This window comes from Squalius cephalus (assembly GCF_949319135.1).
Source record: "Squalius cephalus genome assembly, chromosome: 16".
NCBI lineage: Eukaryota > Metazoa > Chordata > Actinopteri > Cypriniformes > Leuciscidae > Squalius > Squalius cephalus.
In genome coordinates, this window is record NC_137137.1 from 4,146,350 (window position 1) to 4,161,219 (window position 14,870).

The 14,870-nt window shown below is 38.3% G+C and overlaps 1 protein-coding gene across 2 annotated transcripts in view; it reads right to left on the bottom strand.

Annotated features, from left to right (window-relative positions):
- The window catches only part of LOC307173619 (leucine-rich repeat transmembrane neuronal protein 4), a 119,588-nt gene extending 105,955 nt beyond the window's left edge, over positions 1-13,633 (bottom strand). Inside the window, exons 1-2 of one of the 2 annotated variants that reach the window (XM_079896849.1) lie at positions 12,966-13,633; positions 1,546-3,136 (exon numbers count right to left, since the gene is read on the bottom strand). In XM_079896849.1, coding sequence (XP_079752975.1) covers positions 1,590-3,136; positions 12,966-12,969 — 1,551 coding nt within the window. In that variant the 5' untranslated portion in view covers positions 12,970-13,633 and the 3' untranslated portion in view covers positions 1,546-1,589. The remainder of the gene's footprint in view (positions 1-1,545; positions 3,137-12,965) is intronic. The other variant, XM_079896848.1, reaches the window with a different exon arrangement.
- Positions 13,634-14,870: the final 1,237 nt, after the last annotated feature.

The window sequence follows — 14,870 nt, forward strand, 5'->3', positions numbered from 1 at the left end:
TGCAGTTTTCATTTACGGACAAAAAAATTCAATCACAATTGTCAAAAGGCTGAAAAACACATCAACAGGAGCAAAAAAGGGGGCAAAGGACATGATGGATACTAACAACAAAAAGACCATAAAGCAAATGAATCAACACAGCAACAATACACAAGTGGAAAAGCACAGCACCTCATTTACATTTCAGATAAAACCACTAAAATTAAATATGAAATGTTATTGGTGCAAAAGCAAAGACAATCACCATAGCAATTCCAAACAAATCGCTTAGCCTCTTAGTCAAACACTTGTAAATTCCATCCATTTGTGAATTCATTAATTCACATCAACAATTATTTCATCTGACCTTGTTTCACAGGACAAACTCCTTGTTACTGCTTCCTTTGCAAAACTAAAAGGAAATCAGCTTTATCACATTTTAGAGCTGTTGAAATACATCCCTTGGGCTTGTTCATTACTTACAATGGGAATTTAACTGCCATACGAATTTACCTACAATCTGCTGAATCAACAATCCAAGACAAAATGATGTCTGTCCCACAAGTTAGGCACCCAATGGATCTCAACCTTGTTCTAACATTTCTGGAAATGTGATGGAGATGATACTTAAGATGACCTTTGCTGAAAGCCATGCATAATAAGACCTACCATGAAGATTGCCTTTGCTTTTGCTGTTCTATGGCTAGAATAGAAATGTAATATGTATTGTTTCTATACCTTGACTCCCCTGATTAGCTATTTCATGGCAAAAGGCTTTACGTTTATTTTCCCCATGTCTGGACCTGTGCCTTATCATATTTCTTGGGGAGAATGTATGAGGCTGCATAAATTATGGGATGCAATTGCAAGACAAATGTCTAGCAGCCACGAGTAGCCATGTGGCGGATTACGTAAGGATTAGCGATGTGTACATTTAATTATGTCCTGAACTGCTGATTTGTCTGACAAAGTGCATGATTAAGGAAAATCTCTCCAACCCTTCAATAATCTGGTCACTGCTACCAAAACCACTGAATCCAAAATGAGGCAAAAATGTATCTAGGAACCAGACGAATATATTAGCTCTCAGATTTCATCAATATCTTTTTTCGGTCTCTTTTCTACAAAAGCCACCACAATTCATTTGACTCAGCAGCCATTTGCCTGGGGTGTTGTATGTTGATAATAATGTAAAAACACACAGAGGATAGGAAAGGAGCAATGCACAGAGACTTGAAACTTTGAAACTACATGAATTTTTGTAACCAATCAGTGGTGTATTTTAAAAGCAGCACTCAATGTTTTGCTTTAAGCCAGTAGAGAGTAAAAATTTCCCAAACCAGTGCTGCTGTTTGATATATAACAAGGTGTTTTTGGCTTGAGGATGTTTTATCTTAGTATACCTGAGGTAAAAGAGGTAAATAAATCTTTGATTACAGCCTGAGAACATAGGACTCAAGTTGCCATGCAATGACCCATGTTTCCTACCCATTAGAGGGGAACAGCTAGCAGCGGAAAAGGGAGGAGACAACACATTTTTTTGCCTCACATCGACTGGACATTTACCTCTTGTTCCCCGCAGTGGTAATGGGTTTTAGGAGGGCGACGGATCATACCTCACATTCTCGGGAGCCGGAGATGGTGTAGGTACAGGGTCCTGTCCCATTGACCAGTACGTCCATGGTCTCAGAGTTTGTGGGTTTGTAGTCCACATAATATTCCTGAAGTGGGGAGCTGAGGGTGCGCTCTGTCTCCCGTGCCTTTTTCCGGCGTTTTCTCACCATGGAATGCTGCTGCAGTTGCTTCATGCTGCTGGGATAACGCTTCCAGGAGACGTAGATCACTAGCAAGATCATGGCCACGGATAAGAAGAGGGCAACACTGCCGGCTATTATCTTGTGGAAGGAAACATGCTCAAAGTCCTGCTCAGGGATGGGTGGGGAAGCAGCTGTCGGGGAAGGTGCAACAGGGTTTTTGCGAGTTATTTTCTCATTCACCCTGAACATGGTGGGCAGGGGGAAACGTCCAGGTTTGGATGGGGAGCTTACAGTGGAGGAGATCGGTAGGTAAGTCGTGGGGGTTGTCTTACAGATACCATGTGTATCAACAGCCTCGATGACTTTCTCACCCTGAACCTCCTTTGGTCCAGCACAAATCATTGTGGTCTCCTTGTTCCCCTTGAAGTTTCTTAGCCAGGCCACAAGGGGGCATAAGCTGGGGCTGCATTCCCAAATGTTTCCTGCAAGACTGATGGTAGTAAGAGAGATCCAAGCTGATATGGCCTCTTGAGACACGTTGCTTAGCTTATTGGAGTCCAGATTAAGAGTCTGCAAGTTAGGGAGACACTGGAAGATGCTTGAATCCAACACTTGCAGGTCATTCCCAGAGAGGTCCAGCTTTTGCAAAGAGGTCCATGTCCATGTAATTCCCTGGGTTATTGACTTTATCCGATTCCACTGCAGATACAAAGCACGGAGGTTGTTCAGCCTTGGGAAATGAGAAAAATTGATCTTTGAGAATTGGTTGTGCTCCAAGTGTAACTCAGTCAGCTTGAGAAGTCCCGCAAATGCATTACGGGTGAGACTTCGCAATCGATTGTAACCCAAATCAAGGAACTCTAGGTTTCGACAATCCTGAAACACTCGCATGGGAACCGTCTTTAGGGAATTCGATCTGACGTGGAGACTCAAAAGTTTGCGCAAGCCTTGGAACTGATTCGGCTGCAGGACTTGAAGTTTATTGTAAGAGAGGTCCAGATTGCGTAAATTGGGGATCGAATGGAACGTGTTGTTTTCCAAATGTGTGATCTTGTTGGAGCTGAGAATCAACTCCTTTAGTCTTCGAACACCCTGAAAGGCTTGTTTGTCTACTGCATTGATGTAGTTGTGGTCTAGGTACAGCCAGACCAACTGGCTGAGGCTGGCAAACTGACCAGCCCTGAGGTTCACCAAGCTGTTGTACCGCAGAGAGAGGCCCTGGCATCCCACAGAAACATTCTTTGGCACATCACGGAAGGCATTTGACTCGCAATACACTATTTTGCCATCGCAGCGGCAGCTTCGGGGACATGGTTTCTCTCGGACTCTGCCTTGGGAAGCCAATAGCCAGGCCTGCACGAGCAGGGGGATCATCAGCCAGCGGGATCTCACCAGGGATCCTGCATTAAACACAGAGAGAAAGAAAGGATAAGCCATGATTCAGTCAATTCTGATCCTAGTCTGCCATTTTGTGTTTAGTCAAAAACTGATAACTTGCTTACAAGGATTAGTAAATACTTAATTAGTCCCGCTACACAGTTTGCAAAAAGTAGTTTATCAAATTACATAGCCAATGTCTACTGAATCAAATTTTGTACGGAGGAGGAAAGTATGAACTTACTTGCCTTGCTTCAAGTCAAATTTTTTATTTAACTTCTTTTCATTTTACATTAAATGTGATTATTATGCAAATTGTTCTTCTGGCATTCTTAAAAGATGCCAGTGTCAATTGATTTTCCATGCTTAGTTCATGTACTTTAATTAAAAATGAAAGCAAATATACACCTTTACCTTGAAGCAACTGAAAAAGCTTAATAGGCAAGAGTAACTTTAGTAAAACATTCCCCTTAAGCTTTCTTCAAAAACCATAATTACATATTGGCTTCAATAAACACTCTCTGTGGTAGAGAAACCGGACTGTTGAGTTAAAAGAATACTGTTCTCTATGTTCATTGTCCACAGTATGAAATCAACACATACTATACATACAAAAGACATTGAACATTTTCTGATAAGAAGACTACTGCTATAGCTAAAAATAAAGACTCGAGTATCCCAATAGTACTAGAGAGAGAGAGAGAGAGAGAGAGAGAGAGAGAGAGAGAGAGAGAGAGAGAGAGAGAGAGAGAGAGAGTGAGTGATGCCTGCATGTCCTTGTGATTGTCTTGTTCTCTAATTGAAACAATGATACAATCAAAAATCCATTGCTAGAAAATACTGATCAATTGTGCTTTATCATGCTGTACCAAAATCTTAAAGTACTCAGTTGCCATTACATTACAGTACTTCCAAAACCATTTCATATTAAATTTATTTAGAGAAGTAGAGATTGAGTGATGAGTGAATCATTATTTTGAGTCAAATGAATCGGTTAATCCAGTTCCAAAATGAATGGTCTGAATAGTTTGTGATTCAAACGATTTGTTCACAAATTGGACCGATGTGGTTCTCAAACTCAAATAACTGACTCAATGAGCCGGTCGCAGAGGTTAACAGCTCACTGGAGAAAAAGATAATTAGTGAATAATGATGTAAATCTAGATCCTTTCATCACACAAAGCTATCATATGAATATAGTTCATAAGTCATACTACTTTTGTGATACGTTTATAGTGCTTTTGGTTCTTTTTGAAGCTTGAAAGCTCCAGTCCCTATTCAATTTAATTGCATGGAAAACAGTGACCAGCAAAGTAATTCTCCTTTTGTATTCCCAAGAAGAAATATGGGTTTCATACTGCAAATAATAAGAGAGACAAAATTGCTATTTTAAGAAAAAAAAATACAGGATGTAAAATATTTAAAATAAATGAAAACATCTTTGTCGATCAATAAAGGAAAGTGAAAATTTCCATTCCCTCCTTGACTGGCTCAGTGTCTCTTTATGCTTTATCAGATTCTCAATTTAGGCAGAAATGAAGCTTTTTTCAAGCTAAGGGTGTGCCAAAGGTGATAACAGCATCTTCTCTGCTGTTCTTGGAGCAAAAACAGGAAATTATTGGTTTATCTTGAGCGGCCAGCACAAAGCTGTACCATCTGAATCTTTAATCATATTACAACTATTGAGTAAATATAAAAGTAATTGTATAAATGTACAATGGTGAGCAGCAATGCATTTGAATCATCCAGCCTGACCACTGTTTACCAGCCTCCAGATCCAGATCTAATCGAAACATTTTGTGTAGGTCAATTGAATGAAATAGGCTAATCTAATAGTCTTGAAGACTGAGCGTAGGCCGACTGAACAACCTGTTATCTACAGAACAATCAGTTCTGTGTGGCATTGCAAATTGCCATTGAATTCATTTGAAATAATCAGAGAAAAACACAGTCCCTAATCTTCTTGTGACTAATCTGAAGTAAATGTGTTACAGTGCAAAGTAGCCGAGGTTTATGGTTACATAACTTAAGGCCTATTTCCCAGTGAATTTACTCGTGTGGACTTCGGTTGTGTGAGTATAAAATTAACAAATATGGGAAATGAAACTAGACAGATGTCTAAACTTGAAACCTTGTGGTTACCTAGTAACAAGAGGGCTTGTCTATGAAAAAACAATCAATTCGTGGGGAAATTAAGTAATGTTTCATGTAATTTTTGCCATTCTCCTATTCAATAAACCTGTTGTATTTGTGATTGCTGGTGGGATTCTCAATGAAATTTGTCTGAGATCCTCTGGCCTTGCTTCTTCTTGGGATATTCTCTGGAGAACTGCTCTGAGATCCCCCGGCCATGATTAAACGATTTAAAGGACATTTGCTGAAGTCAGCTAAATAGGACGCAAGCTAAATATAGTGAAACACTAGAGACCTTACTACCAAGTGATAGTGTGGATCGTGTTAAGAACACTAGAGACCTTATTCCCAAGTGATAGTGTTCGATAGAGGGCAAGACGTCATTCGACTCTTTGTGAGACTCTTATGCGGGGTTAGATTGCGGTCTTAGGCGTCAACTCGCGCATTCAGAGGTAACTCAACTGAGTATAATATTTTCAGGTGTCAAGGTCACCAAGTTCAACCTAAGTCAGGTACATAGGGGAAAAATCTACCACAATTTGGCGAGCCAATTCCAGGAGTCCTCGGAATCTCCCTCTGTCGGCTGGACGGGGACGAGGAACCACGTTGTCTTCATTCTGTCAGACTGCAGAACCCTGTTCTACAGAGAGACCATTCCAGACGGGCTAAAAGGACTTCAAGTATTAAGGTAGGATGACAGACTTCACATTTTTCTTTTAAAATGCTTCTAAATTAATTAAAAGGTTTAACTGAAAATTGGCTATTCTGTTAAGTAAAATTTTGAAGAAAACTGGTGATCACATTTAAAAGATTTAAGGATTTAAAAAAATATGTTTATACCTTGGCTATTAACATTTACATTTACATTTAGTCATTTAGCAGACGCTTTTGTCCAAAGTGACTTACAAATTAGGACTAAATTAAGTGAGTCATCGTGAAGAGGCAAAAAACAATGCAAGAAGTGCTCAAAATACGAAGTTCAGTCATTGTTCAGAGTAGCATAAGTGAGGACATAAAGGAAAAGGAAAGGTAGGATATAAAGGAAAAGGTTTTTTTTTTATTTTTTTTATGAGGTTAAGTGCTCACGGAAGAGTAGGGTTTTCAGTTGTCTTTTGAATGTTGCCAGGGATTCTGCATTCCGGATGGGGGCGGGGAGAGCATTCCACCAGCATGGAACTGTGAATGAGAATGTTCTGGAAAGTGATTTTGTGGCTCTCTGTGATGGAACCACGAGACGTCGCTCGTTGACCGATCGTAGGTTTCTGATAGGGATGTAGACTTGAAGGAGCGAGTGAAAGTAGGAGGGAGCTGAGCCTGTGATAGATCTGTAAGCAAGCATCAATGCCTTGAACTTGATGCGAGCAACGAGAGGTAGCCAGTGCAAAGTGATGAAGAGAGGAGTGACGTGGGCCCTTTTGGGCTCGTTGAAGACAAGACGAGCTCGACAAGACGAGCTATTAAGGGCAATGATTATGGCTAAATTCAACCAAATTGGTATTTGTTGAGTATTGTATTTGTTGTGTTTGAGAGCGCGCCCAGAAAGCTGTCAATAAAACTTCCATAACTGTCAATGTCCAGCAAATAGCAACTTGTCATGCTGGAAACCAGATTTGGGAGGGAAAATACCCCGAGATGCTGTAGTAAAGAAACTTGCTTTTTGTTTGAATAAAACTTTAATTCTGATTGAATATAAAGAAAGATTTAGAGAGAAATGAGAAAGAGTTGAAACAAGATCAATAGATCAATATTGTTATCCTGAGATTTATGAATTCTTACATTTTGAAATCAATGAAAAAAAAAATGCAGAAATTATTTAAATTATAAATCATAATAATAGGAAAATGCATCTGTGAAGCACTCTGTGATAATTAGGAAATTTTGAGTCATGAAGAAACTTTTATGAGTCAGACTTTGATTTATTTATGTACAGTATATGAGATACATAAAACTGAGCAATAGGTGTTCATCACTCTTAAAGTGATGAATAACTTATGTAAGTTACGTACAGTACGATATTAACTGCACGTGTTTAAGTATTATACTTTCTATCTGAAGGCGTCTAGAATTTGTATCCCGTTATCCCTTGTGGGAGACAGTGTGAAAAAACTGATCCATTGCAGAGATTCTAAGATTTTGGTTTATGTTTAACTAAGATCATTTTTATGCATTGTGCATTGTATGAGAATGAGATTGTGTGACCAAGTTAAATATAAATTGTGATTTGAATAGGCACATAACAGACATCTTACAGTCATTTTATTTTGGTTTCTTGTAAAATGAAAAAGACAAAGAATTATTTTTGTTTACATTATACACTGTATTCTAATTCAAGTTTTCTTGCTTTTTCCTGCGTTTTGCAACGAAGAATGCTTGCTTTTTCCCCACAATGAAGGACTAAGCTTTTTAATAAAATGAAGAACTGCTGTGTTGATAACCAGATGAGACTTTTAGTTATTAAGCTGTTTAATTTGAGTGTTGCGGTTCTGAGTGTTCACAATTTCAGACAGCTGCCTTGACAAGTGAGATGACTGCAGAAAAATAAAAGAGGAAGTGGGGCCTGCAGCAGCCCTCCTAAAGAGGAAGTTGACACTTCTAAGAGGGATCAGCATGGGGAGACTGAGACAGTGCAAAGGTGACAATTTTCACTTGAGACTTTTCCTAAGGACAGTTTTGCCTTGCATTATGCGATTTTGTGGCAGGATGGATCAAAAGCCAGACCGAGGAGAGTGCCATCACAGACTGACAATCAAACGTATCAGCCCAACAAGTCAACTGAATGACAATCCACACAGAAAGACTTCCATCCCCTTCCTTGTGGGCCAGGTGCTGCATTTTCAATGGTCACTACAGAGACCGTTTCAAATTTAGTTATTATTTAACTTGATTATTGATTTTGATTATTCACTAGTTTCAGCAATTCTTCATATTTCTTCAACTAACACTTTGAATCTGCTTTCAAAAGGTACAGTATCAGTCCAGCCCTTCTGCACAGCCCTACTGCAGGAAATTCAATGGCAGAAGTGCGAGCATGACTCACAAACTCAGTTAAAACTGGGGCTGGATTCTCTGGAAAAGACATTATGACATTAACCAACTAGTGATTAAAGCATTTGAAGGACATTTGCTGAAGTCTGTCCGTCGATTTTTGCTGCGCAGCAAGCTAGCTAGAGTAAAGGATTAGCACCCAGCCGACGTCGATGTGTAGACGCGCTAGGGTAGGGTTAGACTCGGCCGACGTCGACTGTAGACGCGCTAGAGTATAAATATAGTATAAAGACGTAGTTAGCTTTAGGGAAAAATCTACCACGGTTCATAGAGTGTTTTTGCCATGTTGCTATGTGGTTGCTAGGATGTACGATGTTCGTAGGTGGGTTTTAACATGTGAAAAATCCAATAGACAACCCGGAACACACTTTTTGCAAAGCATTCTAGCCCTTTAAATTCCACATGTCACTTGGGAGGGCAAGAACAGCCTAATTAGAAAAAGAGGGACAGGTAAATCAATTTAGTCTCTGCAATATTACCAGTTACACAGAACACCTTGGGCAAGATCAAATGAAGTTATGCAAAGGTACGCAAGGACACAAGGAGCAACTGTACAAGCCAATAGGGTTTGCATGCAAATTCTCAAAGTTTTAATTAACTCTCACAGCGTAACGGCTGGAGTCACCCTCATGAGTCATGCTTTACGTACAAAAAGACCAAACCTGAAAACCTCCACTTAATTTGTCTTTCGCTGCATATATGCATGATAGCATAAGTGCATCTTGGCCTCCCCCACCTTCCTGCATCCAATTCATCACGATAAAGGAACGGCAGCCAAAATGCAGTCAAACAGTGCGTGTAAACCAGCCCTTGATCTTAAAACTCATTCATCACGCCACCAACATTAAAACGCGTCCACATATCCAGGTCTCAAAACCGCAGTTTCTGCAAAGCCTTTTCTGTGCTGAAAGCAATCTCACAGGCTGGATGCTAGATACCCATGGGAAAGAAAAATCTAAATGAGATCCCTTTAATATCTCAATTGTTTTTCCTACGCGGCAAGGAATAAGACCTCAGTAATCTCACATTTCTTTTCTAATTCAATGTATATGTAAATAAGATACGTCTGCAATCAAATGTCAAATCTCCCAAGGTCAAATGATCTGAGCTACTATCCACATCCATTTGATAACTCATTTGTGTCTAAACAAATTTAAGAGAAACCACTGAAAAAAAAAAAAAAAAAAACCTTGCTATAAAATGTGTCACAGCTCAGACAGTTTGGTTCTGATGGTAGACTTTCATTGAGATCGCGTTTGAAACTCTACAGGAAACAGATGATAGGTCTTCATCTCAGGAAAAACATCATAAGACTTCATCAAAAATCTTCATTTGCTTTCCAATTCATGTCATTGCTGCCTAAGAGAAATAAGTGAGATACAACAGTGATCTTATTTTTTCGTATCGCATTATCCTAAGCTATGAAAGAGCAATATCTGAGCAACACAATTGTCCTCTTTGTAGATGGGTTTGATCTGTTATGTCAAGATTATGTACTCTCTCATGCAATTACTTTCACTGCTACAACCATAACTTAAAGTACATACAGCATCAACAGAGCCCTGCAGAAAATACCACTGTAACGGTGGCCAACTTTTCAGCTCTAATCCCATCTGTGATTTGTTTCTGTGCGAGCAGGAAAAAAAAAAAACAGCCAATCCCAAAACAGCAGTGCTAATCTCACACAAAGATAATCTGACACAAAATTGAACAGCTCTGAAGTAATCCCATCACATTCAAATAGGAGCCCACGTGCAACAGTCACAAAAGAGATTTCACATCTAAAGATTGTTTTTACTATTATTCCTCCTATCAAACTTAATGATATTTCCATTACCCACATTTTAATTTCCCCTGACAGCATAGGTCATAACCGAGAAACTGTCTTCAAATTTTTTGGCAATCAAGACCAAGACCAATCAAGACCAAGACACAGATACGGCTACTTCCTGCATCCATTTCTCATTCGCTGACACGTTTCTGTCCTTCTCTCCCCAGTTATCTATTCTGACACCCTCTCCACTCTATTTTACCTGGGAAAGCTCTTAGGCATTTAATAAGGGACACTTGATGTGTCCAGATGTCTTTCAGTGTGCTGTGGACGGTAACGCGAGACAGGTAGAGAGAACGAGAGGATGGGGATTGAGGAATTAGCTTTGGGTCTTATCCTTTATGTAGCGCTGTAATATTGCACTGAGGTACTTAACAGGAATGTGACAGTAAGTAGTTGTTCTTCATGCTGTGCTATTATAATATTTCTTTACAGCTTGTTTAAGTGTGCCAGCGTGGGACAATGGTATCATAACCGAGTGACAGATACTGCAACATAACATGTTACTGACATGACAGTTAAATTCTGCTAAATATTATGGCATTCGTTTGCCTTCAACACTGCAGTCACAGTGCCGATACTGCTTTAAAAACAAAACAAACACATTTACAAACATTAAATCTCACACTATCAAAAATCTAAAGATTAAATTATGGATACAAAAATATTTGATTAATTATTGAATTATTGAATAATTATTTATTAAATGATAATTATTCTTTATTAAATAATTCAATATATATAAAATAAATAATGAAATATTGTTTTCATTGCATTCTTTTTTTCATTTACACTTTTCTCAATATTATGAGAACTGAACTGAGCTGGACAATGACATCACTGTATTCTGCAGAACTGCTTTATGGATTAAATTAACTCATTTAAATGGAACTGAATCAACACTGAACTGACTTTCTATTAGATCTGCTGTACAGACGAAATGAACTCGGTTTGCATCATTGAATCGTTTTCCTGTCATCACTGTAAAGCTGCTTTGAAACAATTTGTATTGTATATAGCGCCATATAAATAAAGGTGACTTAAGCACAGTCAGTAGCTTACTGTATTACATAATAAAAAAATCGCATTACTGTAACAAAAAGTATTTAGACATGTACATTTGCAACAATTATAGTAGTTGGATTAAGCTAAAATTATGCTGATTGTTAAAAAAAATGTGTCCTCAGGATGATTTTCAATACTGTATTACAGCAATGAGAATATTTTTTACTTAATTTTTTTTTACGCATTATAATGAGAATTGGGTTGGGGTGCTAAATTGTTATGATGCAATCAATTTTAATAGCCTTAAAATATGCTTGATTTTCTTTACGCAACATATCTCTCTTCTTACCGTTTGTATTTTTTCAGGGTGACATATTGCAATAGTCTGGGAGTATATTGCTTTAAGACCCATGTTTGGGGTGTCCCGAGCCCTGCATTCAGGGAGAAAGTGGAAGAGGTGAACACATGCTGCGCCACTCGCAAAACGAAATATGTATTCGTCCCTTAACAGAAAACAGTGTCATGTTAATATGATGCACTGTATAGGTTACAATAAGAACTAGTCTTTTCATTGTGACGCTCATCCAAACATTTCTGCTAAATGTTTTTTTATTTATTTTTTTATCAAGCTTTACTCTTAGCAATGAGTGTAATAAATGTCAGCAGAATAAGGCTGGGCTGACCGAGTTGAGCGAACAGCACACCTGTGAGGCACAGAAGTGAACATCCACCTACATCATCTGCAGAGTACACAGCCATAAAGACACTACGACATCAAGCCATTATGATGACAATACTCATATTCTGAATACGAGCATCACATTTGTTCAGCCTATTCACTCTTACACACTTCCTTTTTTGCTTTTAGCATCGTTTCATTTCATCAAGCCATACTTGAATGAATGACTCTTCCATGCAGGGCGATGACTGGAAAAGGAAGGGGGCGGGGTATTATTTATGATCTGATTATGATTGTTTATGATGGGGACAACCATCTGTGCTCTCAATAATTACAGAATGATTTTAAAGGCATCTAATGGAAGGATATTCTTTCCTGAAATTTCAATAGAAAGAAGGGGCCACCAAAACAAGCAACAGTTAAGAGACTACAATAAGGCATATGCACTCCAAGGTACATGAATGACTGCATAAAATCAAACAGTAAATCACAGCTTTCCACTATGACAACATCTTTTGCTCTGAAGCATCAATCAAAGTCTAGAGTTTCTCCTCAAGGATGCAAGAACTGGCAGCATTCTTTATGCATAACTGCAGATTTTACTAAATAAATGTAGTTATTTGTATCCCATATAGTGAATTATTAAGTGCTATATTCCTAAAATGAGATCTGCATTTACTCAATCTGATACACAAGGACACATATGAGGCAGCACCGATTCTCTCCAACAGATGCGAGTTATCCATGAGAATATATCTATGAGCTTCAGAGAATCCAGTCAGGGCAACAAAACATCTGATAGAGAAAAGCCTGTTGATCATATACAAGCACAACACCCGCGCAAAATATAATATGCAGCAATAAATGCTGGTCAATATGATGTATTCTCAGGTTTGCATGATGAAAGTTGCGTGCTATCAAGGACACACTCAAATATGCTTCATTCATTTGCCTTAAACACATGCACACTCTTATAAAACCCACAGCAAAGCTATTTTAAGAAACGATCTTATGGTGTGAACCGCAGGGTTTTTTTATATATACACCTCATATCGTCACAGTACTGCCAACTGTATCCAAAAAGACAACAGATCACAGAAAACCAACCTTACTATATGTATGTATTCATTTAGAGCCATGCAAATCAACGGAAACATACCCATCTCTGCGTAAATGTCGCGGTTTTTTTTTGCAGGTTTTACAGCCCTTCGATGTGCGATCCCAGACTCCGCATGGCACCGTCTTCAAACACACTCAGAAAGAAGCACCTGCCCAAAGCTGCGGTGCCCGAGATGTTGGCGAGGTTCGAAAAACTCCAGCAACAGCAGCGTTATTTCAATCCCGCAGTTGCGCCGCTGCGCAACATGTCCAAGTGAACAACGGAGAAATCCTAAGAGCTCTTCCCAGCGTAAGGGACAAACATTGAGGTTTACTTATATGACAACGTCCAAAAAGAACATTTCCAGAGCGTATGTATGCGTATCAGCTATATCCTTCACATTACAATATCCTCTACTTGATTAGAAAGTTTGGAGAGATTTGCGCAAAAGCGCACCATCGGATGTTCTGTAGGTGCGCAGCTAGGAAGAAAACCTAGCGAGGAATGCAAACATCTTTCTTATGTCCTGTAAAAAAAAAAAAAGGAAAAAAAAGATGAGTGATGTATTCCTGATATCTGCTGATATTACGGGAGCTCAGAGATGGTGCTGTAAGCCACATTCAGTTCGCCACGCTTTCTCCGAACATCGGTCAAAAACAGAAGCAGGTTTTTAAGAGGAGTGTGTGAGTGTGATTGCACTCAGCAATGGTGCAGTCATCTTCTTTTGCAAGTGCTATGCATCGGATTGCCCTCTTCTGGTGGCAAAAGGAGACATGCGTCGCCCATTCAGAGCATTTCCCGTTAAAAAAAAAAAAGAAAAAAAAGAAAAAAGTAAGGCTAAGTATTCTTGAGCGAGTCTTTGAAATGACAACATAACATATAAACATGCGGTAATTGCATTTGTAGGGCTACACATGATTCAGTTATGTCTTAGAAGCATACATATAAGGTCTAATATATAGCATTTATAGCATTTATTCCGTAACGTTTCTTTTAAAAAATAGCTATTCATATTCGATTACATAAGCCAATTAGTAGGCTATAAAAAAAAAAAATATATATATATATATTTATATATATAGACTTGCTTGGTTACAGTGTGGCTTACACATTACATTACATACTTGCATACTTTAGATTTATTGTTGTATATAATGTATAACTGATTTACCCCCTCATAAAGCAGTTCTGAAATAATATTTGAACACTATATTTTGGCAAGAATTAAAAAATAAAAATAAAAAATAAAAATAATAATAATAATAATATTTCATTAGATACATTTATTTTATTTTATTTTTTTAAGTTTCCCAAAACAAGTTTGTTAGATTTCAAATGAGATATAACGTTCAGAATAAAGACGTATGGAAAGTATGGATCATGTCCATAGTTAAAGGTGATTAATGTCAACATGAAATCAAATTATTATGCAGATGCCACTTGCTTTGATATTTCATTACCCACTGCAAATTACAGTCATACATTTTTAAGCGTGATTCACGTGTCCATTTTTATTTATTTTTTGTGGTCACTGTAGAGCATGAACAAGGGTGCATCCATCTGGAAGGACAACAACTATTGCCAAGCAACACTGAGACCTTTATCCATTGTGACATCAGCTTGCAAAAGAGGGCAAGAGGTCTGTTTTCAAAACCACTGCCCGTCTGTAACATATCTGAAAATCATTTGATATAAAACACTAGAAGCAAATAATCTAAATGCAAGCAAGCTAAACATGGGAAAAAATGGTTTAGGGTTCAGTGGTTTACATAAACAGTTCATTTATATTTGTAAGCCATTTTAACAAACATCCCACTCACCTTATCAAGCAGTTCAAGAGAATATGACCTCCTAATGTCATTCTGCTTTAGGGTCAACACCATAATTTCCAAAGTGGCTGTTTGTATCTCCCCCGTACGGTCCATCTAATTAGAGATAATGGACACTTGAGCTCATATCTGTAAT